We start from the raw sequence: 18,766 nt of genomic DNA on the forward strand, positions 1-18,766 counted from the left end.
GAAGAATGTTGGGGGGGTGAGGGGCAGAGAGAGATAAACAGTGAAGCAAGCCAATAATTAGAAATTGTGATTGGTGCTGTGCTGGAAAGGAACAGCATGCTGTGTGAGAGAATTCCCGGGCATGGGAAGTGAGGGAGAACCTACTGATATAAGCAGTTCAAAATTTGTGTTTATGATACAGGAATGGAGAAGCTCTCTATGACCCCGGAAAAGTGGAAATTTCCTTAATAATGTTAGGTTCCATGTACTGCCGACTTAAACTGGGCAGGAATGGATGCTGGGTGCTGTACTGTACCAACCTGTAATGTCCTCTGATTGCAACCCCCTGGGAGGTAACTGGAACTATTCCCATTTCACAGGTGAGGAAACAGAAACCCACAGTCCTTCCGAGGTTGGTGCATAAACAGGCTGTGCTGTGCTGACCTCCCGGAATGCTGAGCCCTCTTCCTTCTTCAAGCTGCTTTGACCCTCTCTGAAGATCATCTGTGTTGGCCTCCAGTTCGGCGGGCTTGAGGAACATTCACTTAGCCAACAAATATTTACTGATTGCTTCCTATATACCAGGTAGCGTACTTAAATGGCCGTGGGATTATAAAGATAAACAGGGCACGGTGTAGTCTAGCAGGGAGGCTCTCCAGAAGAGTAAGGGAGGCAGCCAGGTAAACAAATAATTCCAGAACGGCCAGATAAAGGCGGTGAGAGGAGCCTGAGCAGGGGCCCGTAAAGCCTCGCGGAGAGCGACGGCCGGTGCGGGGAGGCTGGAAGATTTGGGAGGACCCGGCGTTGGCGGGGGTTTGAAGCTGTGTCCTGAAAACGCTGGCCCGGAGCGGGGGGCCCCAGGACGTCGCTCGTTCCCTCGCATCCTGTCATCTCAAGCTGCCAACTAGGAAGGCAGGAAATGGGTGTAAGCCGGTACTGAAAAGGAGGGGCAGGCTTAGGGATAGGGGTGCGAATCCCCGCGGGAAGCAAGCCCACGGCAGTAGCCCATCACACTTCCCGGGCGTCGCGCTGGCCCGGCCTGGCTCCCCGAAGCCCCTCTCCAAGCTGGCGCGCACCGCCACGCGAGTTCGCCAACTCCGGCCCGGCCCGGCCACCGGGGCCCACGGGGGAGCGAGGGAGCTGGAGGACCCGGCCTCCTTCCCTCCCCCGCCTCGGCCCTCGCCCTCCGACCTACCGCGGAGTTGGGGGCTGGGGTCGGCCGCTTCCGCCTGCCGCCCGCGGCCCCTCCCCGGCGCGCGCCATCCGGCCGCGGGGCAGCCGCCCCCGGCGCAGCCCCTCCTCCCGCTGGGGGCTTCTCAGTCCCGCGTCCCGTCCCTCTGGGCTAAACCCGGCGGCCCTCGTCTAGGGAGGGAGGAGGGGGGAGGAGGAGGAGGAGGAGAGGGAGGAGAGAGGGGAGGGAGGAAAGAGAGAGAAAGGGAGCTGCTTGGATCCCGTACTTCCCAGAGCCTGCCTGGAGCGCGCACTCAGCGGCTCTCCGGGTCCCAGCGTCCCAGCCGTGGCCCGCGCCCCGCACCTCCTCCTCCTCCTTCGGTCTGGGCACCCCTCGCCCCCTCCCTCCGGCCCCCGCTAGGCTCGGGCAGCGGCCGCCCTCAGCCCCTACTCGGCCACCTCCCCGACTCTCTGGGCTCCCTCCTGGGACGCGCGCCCTCGCCCCATCCTTTCTTCCTTCCTTCCTTCCCTTGCGCCCGCCCTCCCTCTCCAGGTCTCCCTCCCGGGTCCCGATTGTCTCCGTCCCCTTCCCAGTCGGCCCGCGCCTCGCCCTGCCCCGTCTCTCCCTCGCACTTCCTGGGTCGCCCGCCGCCGCAGTCTCGCCTCGCCGCGGGAGTCCGAGCCGCCGGTGCCCCGGCTCCAGCCCCCGCAGCCCGCGGCGCCCGCCCGAGGGAGCCCCGGCGCCCGGGGAAGGGAAAAGTGGGCGAGCGCGCCCTCGCCCAGCCCCGCGCCCCAGCCCTGCCCGGCGAGGAAGGACCGGGAAGATGAACAACGGCGGCAAAGCCGAGAAGGAGAACACCCCGAACGAGGCCAACCTTCAGGAGGAAGAGGTACTGAGGGGGCTCGGTGCGGCGGGGGGTACGACCTGGGGCGCCAGACGCGCGGGCTTTCTCCAGAGTGCGGCCGGCCGGCCCCGGGGCGCCGCAGCCGAGGGTTTGGGAATTGCCCTTGTCCCGAGGCACAGCCCCAAATTGTGGCCCCGAGAGGGGCTCTCTTCGGAGAGCGAGTTTTTGTGGGTTCCAAAAATTGCGTAACTTTAAGGACTTTTCGGAGACTTTAGTAAGTATAATGCTCAGCTTTGTTTGCGTAGGATTTTAAAAGCGGAATCGAGAGCTGGCTCCTGGGTAACCTCCGTTTACTGGGACCCGGAGGGTCAGTTCTTAATTCTGCGACCCGGGCTGGAAGTTGTGGGGTGTGTTTGTGTGGTGTAAGGAAGGAACTCGGGGCGAGTTCTCGTCAAGAGACACCTTCTGTTCCCTACCTTCTCCGCCCCCCCCCCCCCCCCTTCAGTGTTAAAAGTTCTCGGTGAAATATCTTTCCAGCCGAGGCATTTCGAATTAATAGATAACTCATCAGCTGCATTCTTCTCTGGTGAGTCAAAGACCCCGAATCTGGATGATTAGGTTTTGTAAATTTAGGGGCGATGCGGCTGCGGGGAGCAGAATAAAAGAGTTTAAAACTTTACAATTCACCAAACGATCATCGAGGCTGTTTTAATAGCACTTTGACTTCTGAGCGTAAATTTTATGTGATGCGTCCGTAACAACATTAAAACTTGCGGCTGCGGAGCGTTCCTTTGGTAGAAACAAAATTCGGTAACTGTGGGTTTCAGAATTTTGTAGTTAGGTATCTGTGGTATCCGATTAACGTACCTGCAGGAACAAAGCCATTTATCTGGAGTCCAAGAAACTATTTTTTTCGCCTACTTTTGAAGATCCCACATAGCTGAGTTCTTAAACGTTCTAAAAAGAACTTGTGTGTGTGTGTAGATGCAAGAAAGTATGTATGTAGACATGAACTGTAAAGCATTCTTACAAGTGTTGTGTCCCAGTATATGAAGTCTACAGAATGGTAAACTGATTAGGAGATTGAGATTATTATGGAGATAATGTGTTGCGTGCCAACTAAGATTCTGATAGTGAAACCGAATGTTGGGGAGGATTTAATTTAGTAAGGGTAAGCCTTCATTGTCCACTTGTGAAAAGGGAACATTTAAAATGAAGACCATGCAAATCAATGCAAAACACAAGATTTTACTCTTAGCACAGTTGTACGGGGGCAACCCACCTGAATTGCAGTAAGCTGAAAATTGCCTTCACACCTGAGGATAATTGCATTTTATTTTAACCTATTATTTTGGCAAGTGTTATTTACATGCTAGTTCTTTACAACTACTGACCTTCTTCCTTTTCAAAGAGATGGAGACTTGAATTGAGTTCCAGTTTTTTCTTGAATCTTTCGGGCTCCTTTGCCATTTATTTTCCCTACCACTGAAATAAAATTTAAAAAATGACCAGTGTGCTTCTAAGGAGTTGCTGTATCTAATTCACCTAACACACCAATTACTTCAGAAACCTTTCTCTATTTCACTTAGATGGGCAATCTGTTTATTTCTAAGGGTACGGATGTATTGTGTGGAACCATCTTTCTCTGTTCACCCCATTGAGAACACTTGCCAAATGGAAAGGTTAACCAGGCAAACCAAAGGCTTTTTGGCTTCTGGTGGGTAGCAAAAAAAAAGGTTTATATGTTCCAAAACCATAACATACTTGATAAAATTAAGAGAAATGTCAAATTTCTTTTACTTAACCCATCTCGGCCTCACTGCCACCAGGACTGAGGTGTCGGCCCTGTTCCTGGGGCGCCTTAATGTGTGAGGTGTGCAAGCACAGAACCACAGGTGAACTTAGTGCAGTTACTGCCTCTTACCTGTTCTGTTGCCCTGACAATGTCCCTTTTCAGGTGGGAATGGCATGTGGCTTGATGACGTGTAAGTTTTGGCAGGACAGTTGTTTTAAAACTAAGTGGACAGTTAGGAAGATTTCAGAACCCAACTCGTAGAAGAGGTGGAGTGTAGACAGATACGCCATGAAGAGAGAAGGTTTATAATGTTAAAAATTCAGGAAAAGAAAGTAAATAGGCCTTGAATGATCCAGGTAATTTTGCCCTAATTCCCTGTTTTGAGTTTGTTTTGTTTTTGATAAACTCTAACCTTTTTTTTTTTTCTTTCTTTCTTTCTAACCCTGAAAACCACAAGTAAAATAAATATGGTATTTGGTGAGTCCCATTAATGTGCTCAGCATTATACAAAACCACCGCACTGGACCCTTTCCCTGCCCACCCAGCGATCAGCAATTTGTTCTCCAACACATTTAAAAGCCTTGGCTGAAGACTCTCATAAACAGAACACACACATATAAAATGTATATACACATAATGACAAGAGAGGGGAAAAATGTGTTTTGTTGTTTCTGGTGGCCATTGAGATGGCTTGGAAAAGCCAAGTCCAATCATCATTAAGAGAAAATAGTTTATTTCCTAGAACATAAGGGTAATTTAGGCTTTCTCTACCACTTTAGAGAATCCAAGGGTTTTTTTTTCTATTTTTTTAAATGCGTTCCTCTTCTCTTCCAGTACACGTTAGCCCTGTTTGAGAGCTTTTAAAGCTTACTCTAAAATAAGTGACGCCGAAACACTTATTTGGTTCCGACTGTGTAGACTGAACGGTCCAGGATTTAGGAGAATTTTTGCAGCTTTTTGGGGTTGGAAGTTTGAGAACTTGGACAGGACATAGACTTCTGCTTTGGATAGTATTTAAAGCTTTGAGGAAAAATTCTTTTTCAGCTTTGGCTAGCTGTGACAGAGATAATACATCTGGCTTTCTGGATTATAGTGTGCTATACATGTGTATTTCTCTGCAAGATGTCCCATTAAAGAAAAGCCAGTTGTCAAAATCTTACTGGGATCTGAGATTTGTAAGGCTTATGTATAGGGCGTTAGGTAATTTCTTATATCATTTTTCAGTTAGTAAAATAATTTCTAGAATTTGCATGTAATTTTGGACTAGGTAATATTGTCTTTAAACACCTTTGGCAGTTTATACTGGACTAGACTTTATTAAAGTTAATGTATATATAATAGACTCAATTATTTGTCTTGAGTTTTTATATATCAAGACTTTATCTGGTAGTAAATAGAAATTTTTGATCACTTAACTTTCAAAATAGGTTTTGTTTTTGTTTTTGAAATCAGATAAATCTGTAATTTGGTTTTATTTTTACTTTTATCCAGGTCATGTAGTATTTTTCAGACTGACCACAAATCCTTTCTAAAAGGTGTTTTATTATGTTGAGGCCCTAGTGTCAAAGAGCAATTTTTCCTTAAATTGATCTGAACTTGTACTTAAAACTAGAAAAGCAAAAAACTTGGCGTTGTTGGATAAATGACTGAAAAGATGTTTGGCAGATGTTGGGCAGGAATCCTGTAAAGTTGGTTCTTTACAAGCGAATACAAATCTTTACCTCTTTCCTTTTAAAGTGCTTAGTGGAGCGCCTGACTGGCTCAGTCAGAAGAGCTTGGAACCCTTGATCACGGGGTCGTGAGTTCAAGCCCCACGTTGAGTATAGAAATTACTTAAAAAAACACCTTAAAAAGAAAGTGCTTAGGGGCGCCTGGGTGGCGCAGTCGGTTAAGCGTCCGACTTCAGCCAGGTCACGATCTCGCGGTCCGGGAGTTCGAGCCCCGCGTCGGGCTCTGGGCTGATGGCTCAGAGCCTGGAGCCTGTTTCCGATTCTGTGTCTCCCTCTCTCTCTCTCTGCCCCTCCCCCGTTCATGCTCTGTCTCTCTCTGTCCCAAAAATAAATAAACGTTGAAAAAAAAAAAAAAAGTGCTTAGTAATCTTGCCCAAATATTGGGGTCATGAAGGAAAACTTGTTCCTCTAATTGGCACACAGAAAGGGTATCATATCAGTGTGTGGCAACCTCAGGTTTTCAATCGGGTGTTAAGATTAGTCTACGTTATGACTTGGACAAAGTGCAGAATGGTTTTATACAGTTTATCCACATTTGGAGTCTGTTACTTCAAATCAGATCTAATGCAGCCCTGGAATAGGGTTTGGTGATAGAGTTTTAAATGAAAACGTGAAGATTTCCTAGTAAAGTGTTCCGTGAACATCGCAAATATGGCATGCACTTCTGAATTACTATTTTTCCAGAAGTGGTCTTAAAATTTCCCTCCTACACCCTTGTGCTCTTGTGCAGTCTTTGTTTCCATGGCATTTGTTTGTTGGATGGATCATTTGATAGGGTAGAGATTTGATAGGGTAGAGATTTGATAGGGTAGAGAGATGATTTTCATAGGCTCAGGGTAATTTGTGCTTCGAGGACAGTGTTCAGTGTTGGTGATGGTGCAGTAAGTGGGCACGTGCGGATTTGCAGCAGTGATACAAACCCATGCAGCTTTCTGGAGGACTTTGGTGTTCCATGTCAAAATATGTTCATCAATTTGTTACTTACGGTAGGGAACATTCTTAAAGATTCTTCTATGTCTTATCCAAGGAGATTGCTAAGTAAGTCACGGTATAATTTCTGAAAGAGAATATTAGGTAGCCATGAAAAGCAATGTTTTTAAAGAATATATATGTATATGCAGATTTATTTATTTATTTATTTATTTATTTATTTGGTGGCTCAAAGCAACAAGTGCATTCTTACAGTTCTAGTGGCCAGAAATGTGGAATTAGTTTGTCCGCATTGCCACACTCCCTCTGAAGCCAGTATGGGAGAAACTGTCTTTTTCTTCCAGCTTCTGACTACATTTTAATTTTTTTTTTTTGTTTTAAGTAGGCTTCATGCCCAACGCGGAGCCCAATGCTAGGCTTGAACTCGAAATCCTGAGATCCCGATGCTTAACCAACTGAGCTACCCAGGGCACCCTATGTGATGCCAATTCTTAAATAAAACCCCCCCAAAACCCTGAATAGGTAAAAAACAGAATACAATAAAAATTATCTGGTGGATCGCAGATAATTTTTATTTACTTGCCAGTGCTTTTCTGTGCTTTCTAGACTTTCTAAAATGAACATGTGAATGAAATTGCAACAAAACAACAAAAAACAAATGTCTTTTTTGTTGACTATTTTGTTAAATTTTTTTTGCCATATCTGTAGGTGTCACAAAACCGTTTTGTTTTGCTCACAAGTCTTGCTGCAGGAACCCAGGCTCTTCTTTTCCTTGTAGCCTTTCTTTGTAGTATTTATCTCCCTCATTCCTTTTATCCTGGCTCATTTTAGTGATGTTTAGCTGCTCTCCTTGTTCTAACATGCTGTCTTAATCTGTCCTTCTGTACTGCTCGGTCCTCTGATGGGTCCTTCGGCACTGATCTGTTCTCTATATAGCAGAGTCCAAACTTGACATTCAGGATTGCCCTAATGTACCCCTGTGCTCCATAAACTATTTGCTTCAGCCATCTTTTCCCTCTTGATCTAGCCTGAGCTGCTTTCAAGGCAGGAGCCAAGTTTCAGCCTACATTGTGCAGGCTACCATCACCTGAATGTTCCATTCCAAAGAAATGGTTTTCTCAGAATTCCAGTAGGAGTTACTTTGTTCTCTTCATTTAACTCCTGGATCATTACCTGTTTTCATGTATTTTTTTAAAAAGATCGATGCCATCTTATCACAGTATTCCCAGCACTCAGCACCTACCAAAAGATCGTACCCCAGTACCAGTAGATACCACACACAATACTTACACGTATATGCATATATGATTCTTTATAAACACATAGTTTACAAACGTGAAATATCCTCATTGGTAGGGTTGGTGATGATAACTGTGTATAGGTGAGCTGTTAATAAGCAGCCACACGTTTAATACTGAGGTCCGTTGCCTACTGGGGATTTAGGGAAGTTGTGGATGGAGCAGCTGGCAAATTACCTGTCTCCACCTGCCGTCCACAGCCTCCACTGGAGTGCACAGGTGAGCGTGCCTGGTACATGTGACAGCCTCCGCGGGCCTGCTCATTCTGGGGTGCGTTTGGGTTTTCACCATTAGCATTTGGTTTGTGCGGTGAAACTCAAGTTGACCTTTTGGACGCAGACTTCTGGAAGCTTTGGTTAGGTGCAAGAGCACGGAGCTCCCTGTGTTCCCAAACAAGCCTGCTCTGTGTGACAGCCACTTTGGAATGTTTGTGTTCAGTTTCATTTGGCACCTTAGTGTCTGCCTGGGGGAAGGGGAAAGGGAATGCAAATGTTCCTCTTGAACAGTGCTTGCTTTGGTCAAAGAAAAAACTTAAGAAAGAATGAGGGGAATGAACCTTAATAATAGCTAGAGCAAAAGTGGCTGCATGGCTCAGTGGGCTTGAGGCCAGCTAGGAGCAGGTATTTAAATTGATGCTGTTGAGAGGAGGATGTCATCCCTTGATGGGGATGAGTTGATCAGATATGTGGGGATAACTTGGATACCGACTCCTTGCACTTACATCCCTGTCTTCAGAGAGTACTGGGAGAAAACTTGAAATCCCATCAGTGCATTGGGATAGGGCAAGACTGCATCCTGGCGGAGGGTTGCAGGTTTGAGCTAATCACAGTGAAGTTGCCTGGTTTGTCCTTTTTGTTTTTTTTTTTTTTTTTTTTTTGCTGATACAAAAATACTGGAATATTTGATTTTTTGAAATTCTCAGAAATCTTTTTAATGTATTCACGCAGGAAATCATAATTGCTGACTTCTGCATTATTTACCAGGTACTGGCCACTTTATACACACACTACATTATTTTACCCTCCTGGTGAGCTGGGGGAGGTGGTATGATGGTGGTGAAGGTCTTTTTATGGGGAGGGGACTCTAAGTGCAGGTTCTGAGGGTGCCAGGGGCTAGGAGAGCTGGTTTCTGCTGCTCGGCTGGTCCAGGGTGTGGTGGAAATGGTGACCCTGTGTAAACAGGTAGAACGAAGCATGGGGTTCACATGGAGTGAGAGTTGGGAACACAGTGAACACTGCAAGGAAAAGAGGGTGGAGGGGTTGTGTCAGAGAGGTGACATTTGAGCTCAGATTCTCAAGAATTTGCCACATGAGGAAGGGGTTGAGACTGTGGGGGGGAGATTGGCCTGTGTGAAGACACAGAGGCTTAAAAGAACTTTTGGGGGGAGCAAACAAGGCATGGCAGGATGAAGCTGGAGGCAGGGGAGGCTTTGGTGGGAGAGAAGGTGGAGGAGCTGGCCTTCCAGGCCAGGACATCGAATCCACTCTGTGATTGGAGTTGCCCTGCGGCGTAGCAGGGACCTGGCATTCTGGGACTTCACAGTGGCAAAGCAGCTGCAACAGGTTTGGGAAGAGGCTGGTACTGCAAGAGTCCTAGTCTCGAGTTGGTGGCTGACAGTGGTGCTTCAGCCCGAGGTGTTCACAGGCCTCAGTTAACTGTCAGCAGAGGGAAGACTGGGAGTTTCATTCGGGAAGCCTCTTGAGTTTCTCTTTTGGACCACCTTGGACCCCCAGCCAAATGGTGGTTGTATTTGTTGAAACAGCAGATTGAGGGGTTGACAGGTGGGGAGAAGGAAGAAAAGGCCATGAGGAGGTGAACATGGGTTTGAGATGCAGAGGAGAGGTCTGTTCTCGACAATTTTCAGAACAGTTCGAGTACATGGCCGGTAATTGAAAAGGTGGGTGATGAGAATGAGCGCCTGGAAAATTGGAGAAGTGGGGGACTCTGGTTCCTGGGGAACCTCGTAAGGGTGGGCAACAACAGAGAAAGTTGACTTAACACTCAAAGGTATATAAAAACAAAACAAAAAAAATTGGAGGGAGGGGAGCTGGAAATTTGCAGGAAAAATTGAAGCAAAATATTTTAAAGCACTTTTAGGGACATAAAAGTGCATTCTGTATCTGCCTGGGTTATAACATAATAGTGTTCAGTGTGCTTATCCATTCGAAAACCTGAGTGTGGGAAGGGAGCTTAGAAAAACCTAGGCATATATAGTATTTCCCATACACTTTTTTGTTGTTGTTTTGGCTTTCATCAATTGTCTCTGGAAATCGTTTTCCTCTACAGTTTGCATTAATTCCGGGACTTTGACTCCTCCAACTTTTCTTTTTCCAACCCTGTGCCTCGACTAGAGGGGAAAATCAAGCTACCCTAAGATTAGTAGATGGGTTTGGGACTGATAAAGATGCTTGTGTTTTTGTAAGAAAAAATTTCCTCAAGTTTTTTTTTTTTGGCGGAGTGGGGGAATTTATTTGGGTAGGGAGTAAGATGAGCCTTTTGGCAGATCCTTGAACTCCCCTCTTCTCTGGGTCATATTTTCTACTGATTCATTTAGTGCTTTCCTAAAAGTCTGCTGCCCTTGCTGCTCACTTGGAGAAAGTGTCCACCCTTGAAGAAAGAAAGGTGGTCTAGGAATTTTAAGAAAAACAACCACCTGCGTTTGTATTGCCCATAGGTTTTAACCCTGCTGCACCCATTATGATGCACGTTAATGTAGAATGCTGGAGGAAACAAGGAAATAGCCGTAATAAATGCCAGTCACACCAGGAAGATAGTTCCAAATTCCAGGGTGTAATACAGTATTGTTACACAAATTTAAAATGCAGAAGGAATGCTGAAGCAGCCTACCTCAGTCCTGTGGGCCCCTGCGATTTTGCAAAGGTATGAGAAATCTGGGAGTCTGAAAATTGAGGTACATCCCACCCATCCATGCAAGTAAGAGACCAGTTTGTACCCTCAACTCCTTTGTTTCTCCTGAGTCGATTTTTATTTATTTATTTTTTTTTAAATTTTTTTTTTTTCAAATTTTATTTATTTTTGGGACAGAGAGAGACAGAGCATGAACGGGGGAGGGGCAGAGAGAGAGGGAGACACAGAATCGGAAACAGGCTCCAGGCTCTGAGCCATCAGCCCAGAGCCCGACGCGGGGCTCGAACTCACGGACCGCGAGATCGTGACCTGGCTGAAGTCGGACGCTTAACCGACTGCGCCACCCAGGCGCCCCCTGAGTCGATTTTTAAATGATGTTCCCCTGCTCTTCCTGACTCCTTAGGTCTGCAGGTAGGTGGCCAACATTATCCTAAGAGAAAGCCTAGAGATTTAAAAAAAAAAAAAAAAAAATGGCTTTGCTTGAATCCACAGGATTCTGTTTTGTGAGAATTTCTCTCCTGCCCACCTATAGGATGGGCAGTGGAGGCCTCCTGGGAGAAGGCACAGCACAGAAAGTGCTACCTTATTACAGAAGTACCAGAATTTCCATTGTGCGCAGAGGGGAAGTGCTACAGAAGTGTAATTACTTTACCCAGCATGTGTGATTTACAGGACTTAAAAATGTGTGAGTTTCCAAAGAGGCATCTGTTTTTAAATACTGTATCCCTCTAAGCCAACAGGATGTGTTTGGGGGCTGGATAAGGGGTCTCTGTCTCTCTCACACTTTGACGCGCACGCGTGCACACTTCCGTCCTGTGCCTGCTCAGGGATGCTGGGTGACTGGAGACTGAAAACGTTGGTGATTACTTCTCCTCAGGGCCTTGCTTATCAACAGAAGGGAATACCTGAAGTACTGGAGTCCGGTAGGCCGCTTACCAGGCCAAGTCACTGGTCTGATTCCGCCTTTCCCCCCTCCACTCTAAGCCCCATTCTTTCTCTTCCAGAGCCTCCTAGCCCTTTCCCAGTGATGAGCAAAGGAACTGTTAGAGCTAACGAACATGGAGATCATTTTTGTTGCAAAAATTTCCTTTTCCGTCTTAATAGGTGTAAGAAAATTGGGGAGTTGATCAGGTGCATATCCAAAGATAATCAAACTTGTAAAAGCCTGAATGGATTTTTTGCACATTAAGCATTTATGGAGTCGTGTCTACTGTTTTTAAATGCTGTACTTGAACAAACCAAATGAGGTGTTATCATCCCATGGTTTAGGAATAAGAAACTGAGGCTCTTGAGAGATTAAGTAATTTGTCTGAAGTTTTACTGCCAGTGGGTAAGAGCTTAAAATTTTTCCAGTGGTGCACGAGGTTCATGTGATCTGGGCCCTGCTGGTTTCTGACCTCATCTACCAGGAATCACAGACTCATTCATTATGCTTCAGCTGCTTGGGCCTTATTTAGGTATCTCCTACTTGTCAAACTTGTTCCTGCCTCAGGGCCTTTGTGCGTGCTATCCTGTCTGCCTGAAAAACCCCTACACTCAGATATTTATGAGGCAGCAGCATCCTTGTCATTCATGGAGATCTCAGTTCAGATGTTACCCAGAGAAGTCTTTTGATCTCTAAGTTTAAAGTACCCACATTCCCAATCACTATCCTATCCCTCTTTTATTTTCCAGCTAGTTTTTATTCACTGTTACTACCTTATGTACTTGTCTTCTACCCCTGGAATGTTACTCCTAGGCAGCAGGGAGCTCTGTCTTGTTAAGGCTGTAACTCTCAATGTCTATGACAATGCCTGGAACTGCCCAATAAATTTGTTAAATGACTGGAATACGAATGAACCAGTCAAACTTGAGGCCTGTGCAATGTATCACGTAGTCCTAAATGTTTTCCAGCGGTTTTGAATTACATTTTAATTATTACTACCTTCAGGATCATTTCTCGATGCCTATCCCCACTTAATTATATCAGAAAGTCAACACCTGCTTTTAAGCCAGAAATTTATAAAGTTTTTATTTTAATTCCAGCTAGTTAACAGTCTTATATTAGTTTCTAAGGCAGAAATTTTAGATGGTAAGTGATTAGGTCCTTGGTGGGGGGTACTACGTAGCAGTTTTGCACACATAAAGGAATCCTTGCCTTTGTCCAGTTAGAATGGAAACCTAGCACCTAATTCCATAGACCCAGGAGTGAGATGTGGGCCTCACATGGGGTGATAAGTAAAAGTAGGGCAGGATGAATTGGATTCCCGTTCCGCAGTTGTCTGTGGGGTTGTTAAGGGTTACTGTTAATAACCCAGGTGGAATTGATCTGGAGATAGACTTAGCACTCGGTCCTTTGATTTAGTCTAGCCCCAAGCTCAATATGCTTTCCTCCTTTTGCCTACAAAGGGCATAGCTCAGGATAACACAGGCTTTAGCTGGACGAATCCAGCCTTTAAGCACCTGTATGGGTTGCCATGAGGGACAGCCTAATCTGGGCTTTGTGAACCTGTATGGAGGAGGCAATTTGGAAACACAATTTCTACCTACTTGGCAGCCTTACGGATTCAAAACTGTTCTTTATTCACCGTAAAGCAGAACAGATGACATTTCAGGAAGAAAAAAATGTAAGCCATCATTACTTTGGTCATCAGACCGCCTGTTAATTGAGCATACTGATGCACTGATGAAAATGCAGGCCGTTGGATTTATCCCCATTTATGGCATTTGTGTCCTAATGCTTGACCTTGAAAAACTTTCTTAAATTTAACCATCATCTATGGTCTATTGGTCTTAGAGACAATGGTATATAAATACTCTTATTAGTTCTTGACCAAATCGATACTTTTTTTTTAATTAAAAAAATTTTTTTATTTGCTGAGGGACCTAGGACAAGTCTTTAAGCTGCTTGCGTAGACATTTAAACTCCTTTCCTCAGCTAAATTGTGGGGATAGGACAGATAACGCCTGCCGTGCCTGAGAAGAATCGTAACTCCAGTGTTTCTGCTTCGTTCCCCTTCCGTTTCTGAATCCTGGTATAGAATGCTGTTGTTGGGGGCTTGCTAGCCCAGTTCCATCGGGGTTGGGGAGGGGGGGAGGTGGTTTTAAGCCTGAAATTTTGTTTTGCTTTGTTGTTGTTTTTTACTAAGAAAGTCAGTGCTTCCCCTTGAGAAATGGGTGGGAGTTTCTGGGTGTGAGCTAACGGCAGGAAATGACCCTCTCTAAACAAAAGGACTTTTTAAGGCCCATCCTGAGTCTTTGTGTTTTGAGGAGGGGTTATGCAGAAAACCTGAGCTAGGAAATGAATCTCTGCTTTAGCCATCCTCATGGGGGAGGGGCGGAAGGAGAAGATCCCTTGCCTGCTTGCCCTCCCAAGTGTCCCAGGTGCCAGGCGGTACCTGCTCTGAGTGCCAGAGCGGTTTAAGAGTAGGGCCTGGTGTGGCTCTTTGGGATAGTGTGGCTTCGTACCTCCAAGAGGCAAGAAGGGATCAGGTTAGGCAGAATTACACGCAGTGTGACATTCACCTTTAATCTGGACTCTTGAAAAACCACCACCAGCAAAATGCAGAAAAAGAATAAGAAAGGGGGAGAAACAATTTTTGTATGATCTATGTCTCCGTAAGTAAAAGCGGGTTTATAAATAAAGATTTGAATTACTGTGTTAGCTGTTCGCATTTTTCTAAGTCTGAAGGGATGACCCAGTAATAGCTAGTGACTTCTGCCTCTTGACTAATAGGGGATTTGTAATCATTGCCGCATTAGATAGCGGGGCCCATGTGAAGAAATGTGGGGCCTTGCCCCTGTTTTGGAATGCTCCCTCACCTAGCTTTAAAGTGACCGCTCATTAGATCACGATTTGTACAGCAGGATCCTGGATTTTTATTGCTAACGAAGTAGTTATGTCTTATCAAAATTATTTTGCTTTTACAAATTCTTGCTGACTTGTTGCAGTGAACTTCTTTTCCAGGCGTACCATTGTTTTTTTTCCAGGAATATAAATCTTCCCACTAATAATTAGAAACACACACTTTGTTGAAAATGGTTTTGTGGTTTAGTTTTCAGAACACTTGAAAATGACAGACACATCTTTTCAAAGAACATTGTTTGTTACATCACTATTTTGGGGCTTTATATTTTTAACTATATTTTTAGAAAGGCCTGCTGATGTATTTGGTGGGTACTGGTGTGCTAAGGGTAGAGAGATGGTTCACAGCACCAGATAACTTAGTGGAACAGCAGAGAGAAGGTTCAAGCTGCTCCTCTGATCCCTGTGTGAAAGGGCTTTGTTCATGTAGTAAATGTGTTGGAACACTGTATCTTAATTATGAATTAAGGGGTGTAGTATCGTTTAAAACAGACCTGATTGTTGTAAATTCCAGGGCTTACAGGGAAGAATTATTCTCATGGAGAATTCCAGGCTGAGGTGTTGGTAGGTTTTCTCATTTTCTTAATACGTAAACTTTTGAGAAAAGTTACTGTTGTAGTGTTACTCATTTACAGATGTGGAGATCTGCACTGACTTAGATTCTTTTGGAGGCTTAAGTACAATATACATTTGGCATATGTTTTTCATTTTTAAAGTATCTGCTATTTTCCAGTTATCTATGGTACCATCACTTGTATTTCTACAAAGAAAAGATAAAACTACCAGTGATCATCTACCCCTCTCCCTTTAAGCTGCTTATAACTATGCAACACAGGGCACTGGAATTCTTTGCCTTGAGAACTGTTTCTGCATCAGCCTTCCAAGCATGGTGACTGATACTAAACATTCCCAAGCTGGCATACTTTACATAGGTTAGTTCTTAGTTTAGATGGATTCCTCAGGAGTGGAGTGTATCTGATTTTACTGGGTGAAGGAACAGCTTTTTCTGTAACTCTTCTCATTCCTGCAACTACTTGGTAAACCTTGAAGCAAAGTGAAAATGGCCTGATCCAGGGATGTTTGTGCATTCTCTCCGTGTTCTTGGATGATCAAAGGGAAGTGTCTTGCCCTCTGCAAGACCAGCATCTGTTGCCATTTGGTCATAGTGCACCCAGCCTGCTGACTCTGTATCTTAAAAACAAAAACAAAAGTCAGTGGGGAGGGAGCAGCCTCAGAAATGCTTATGGGCTTTGGAATATTGTGAGTTTCCGATTTGGGCAAATACATATTTGGGAAGTTTTAACTAGCAACTGTCCCTTTCCTCTCCATTCCAAAAGCTCTACAGGCCTTTAATCAACATGAAAATTGCTTTTTTATATCTTTTGTGGTATATCATGGGTCATGGTTATGCAGAGAAATCTATTGGTGTGAGCTTATCCCGAAGTCAACAATAAAAGTGTTGTTTTCCTTATTCCTTAATAAAGGTAGCCCAGGCAAAGCTTGGATAGTCCTCTGTACAGGAGACCCAGGCATAGAAATCCATTAGTGTGGGGGTGCCTGAGTGGCTCAATCTGTTGAGTTACTGACTTCGGCTCAGGTCCTAATCTCATAGTTTTTGGGTTCGAGCCCCATGTTGGGCCCTGTGCTGACCATGTAGAGCCTGCTTGGGATTCTCTCTCTGTCCTGCTTGCTCTTTCCTCTCTTTCTCTCTCTCAAATAAACAAATAAACTTAAAGAAAAAAATCCATTAATGTGACCTTCCACTCATTCCAGTGCTCTCTGAAATCTCTCCATAAAACTAATATGCATTAGATTTTCCAAACTGAAATTGCAATCCTGTTCCCTTGGAAAGACTGCCATAAATACGTCCCCTTCCTACCCATTGCTAATGGATTAATTTTCAGAGGAAATGTTTCCTATAGGGATGGGATAAAGAGTAAGTATATTGTTCCTTGTAAAGTCCTGAGGTGGTTTGTCTTTGTTGGGAGCACTAGGATATTAATGTAATTTTTTGTCGCTGTGTTGGAGATTTGTAGTACTCACTTCTGCAGCACTGGGCCACAGCATAGCTTCAGTGTACGACAGAGATTTCCTCCTGGGATATTTTTGCATATTTTAAATCCTGTTACGCACTTAATTCGCCCGGTCGGTTCCCCCAACATTCCTCAAAGGAAGGGTAGTAATGTATTGCTTCTATTTTAGAGATTAAAATAAAATAATGGTAATGAATCCATTGGATTTTTAATTTATTTGGTTTTTAGGATTGAGCTTCTTTCTAAGATTCCTAAGCCAATTTGTTCACCTAATCGGATCACATTGTGTCCCAAGTTTCTTTTCATTTTTTTCTTACCAGAGAATAAATCTCACCCACATTATCCCCTCCTCTCCTTCCCCCACCCTCAGCAAACGCAGGTAAAGAAACAACAACAACAAACTAATTCCTTTCTCCACAACTAGTGTTAATATTTTAGTATGTATCTTTCTTATGTCCTTTTTTCACTGTACAAGCACACTCCCCTCTATTTTCACAAAGATGAGATCATACTATGAAAGTGTTTACATTCAATTTTTTTTGAAACTTTGCATTATGTCATGAACATCTTTGCGTGCCAGTGGGTACATTTCTTATGCCTCGTTTTTTTTTTTTTTTTCCTGCTGCCTCATTTTTAATTTTTCGTACTATGCCATAAGGATGTGCCTTAATATATTTTACCTACTCCTTATTGAGCCTGGAGCTTGTTTCCAGCTTTGTGATATAAACAGTGCTGTACAGCCTCCTAGCTAAGTCTGTGGGTGCACCCTTCGTGATTTCCTAAGCTTAAACTCTTAGAACTGGAATTTCTGGGTCAAAGGGCATGCATTCTTTTTAAGACACTTGATGTTTATTGCCAAATCTCAGAAAGCTTGTACTAATTTATACTCCCACCAAGACTATCAGCAGGCCCCTTTTTCCTGCATCCCCTGCCCCTGAAGTTTTTAAATGTTTCAAAGGTTGCTTCTCTACAGTGGAGTTTTTCCATGTTTGTGTTGTGTGATTCGTAATTAATATTCCAGTCTGATCTGTACTTAGATATTACATATTGATTTTAACAGCAACAAAAAACCCCACCCCATTTTGAGACCTCTCCCAATTGTTTCTCATACAGCGGTATGCACTAAAAGGCTTCATTTCTGGAGCTGTCCTTGAGTTCAGTTGAACACATTGAAAAGTGTTGACTTTGTGATCTTTGTGTATTAGGTCGTTGATCTGTATTGCTGGCTATAAACTTCATGGCTAGAGATGAGACCAGTACTACAGGTGTTGTTCTGTGTGCATGTACATAGAATTTCACTGAATCACTCCCAACGTTTTTCAGGTGAACCACTAACACTGCCAGTTAAAAACTGAATTGTAAAATGCATCTCGTTTTCAGAGATGTTATGCCGTGGAAAGCCTGTGCCTCAGAACTGGTAGATTTGACCTATCTCTGCTTTTCTGGTCACATTGTAGGGGTGCTCTTGAGGATAGAGATACTCTTGGACACACCGGTCAGTTTGACAGAAGTTTTGGAGGACAGCTAACTGAGGACATCCGTGGAAGGAGCTTTTTTATAAAGTTAAAACCGTGCCTTTTATTAGGTGTGGATGGAATGTGCAGTGCACCTACTAGCTTGAATGTTTTCCTCCTCTCTAACTTGAGAGTCTGAAGCTCCAGTCGAAGTTACTCCAAGTATTCCTCGGTCCAAGTGGCCACCAGGGCACCTCATGTTCCCCACGGGGGTGGTTTTCACTTTGGGTGCCCACAGTGTAGCCAGAACCCCACACTATCTGAAGAGTGAAGCTAAGGTCTCCCTGTACAGGCAGGGCAACGTCAGCCCACAAGGCCTCTTTAATTGTTAACAGAACATTCCTGCAGAGCACACACCCTCCACAAAGCCTACACACATGTTCTTAGAGTGTGACTCTAGGAAACGAGCAGATGTAATGGAAACCTCAATCTTGACTCATCCTGACTCTTACATATGAATGGAATTTGCATCTCATTTAGCGTTGAATCTAACAGTCTTTCAGGGTAAATTCCCATGGAGGTCATGAAACACTGAATTTATATGCATGCAATGCCTTTCTCAAAGGAGCTGGAAAGTCTTTTGCAAATAAAAACGTGCCTTCTTTTCCTGGCGGCCTTGATTTCAGTTGACAGCTGGCGAAGGAGTCGGTGAAGGGAACATTGTTCAGTGAAGAGGTTCATCTCCCCTGGGGTACAGTCATTAGTCCTGGCTGAAGACAGGCCTTGAACCCAGCGTTGTGTTGGCCGTTCAGTGGGGATG

At 44.6% G+C, this 18,766-nt stretch overlaps 1 protein-coding gene across 7 annotated transcripts in view; it reads left to right on the forward strand.

The window, feature by feature from the left end:
- Positions 1-500: 500 nt before the first annotated feature.
- RBPMS (RNA binding protein, mRNA processing factor) overlaps positions 501-18,766 on the forward strand; it is a 178,173-nt gene continuing 159,907 nt past the window's right edge. For 2 of the 7 annotated variants that reach the window (XM_030312284.2, XM_030312279.2), the window contains exon 1: positions 1,372-2,039. In XM_030312284.2, coding sequence (XP_030168144.1) covers positions 1,974-2,039 — 66 coding nt within the window. In that variant the 5' untranslated portion in view covers positions 1,372-1,973. Of the gene's footprint in view, positions 565-1,371; positions 2,040-18,766 lie in introns of those variants that run through there. The other 5 variants (XM_030312282.2, XM_030312280.2, XM_030312286.1 and 2 more) reach the window with 4 other exon arrangements.

The sequence above is a fragment of the Lynx canadensis genome, chromosome B1 (assembly GCF_007474595.2).
Source record: "Lynx canadensis isolate LIC74 chromosome B1, mLynCan4.pri.v2, whole genome shotgun sequence".
Classification (NCBI taxonomy): Eukaryota; Metazoa; Chordata; class Mammalia; order Carnivora; family Felidae; genus Lynx; species Lynx canadensis.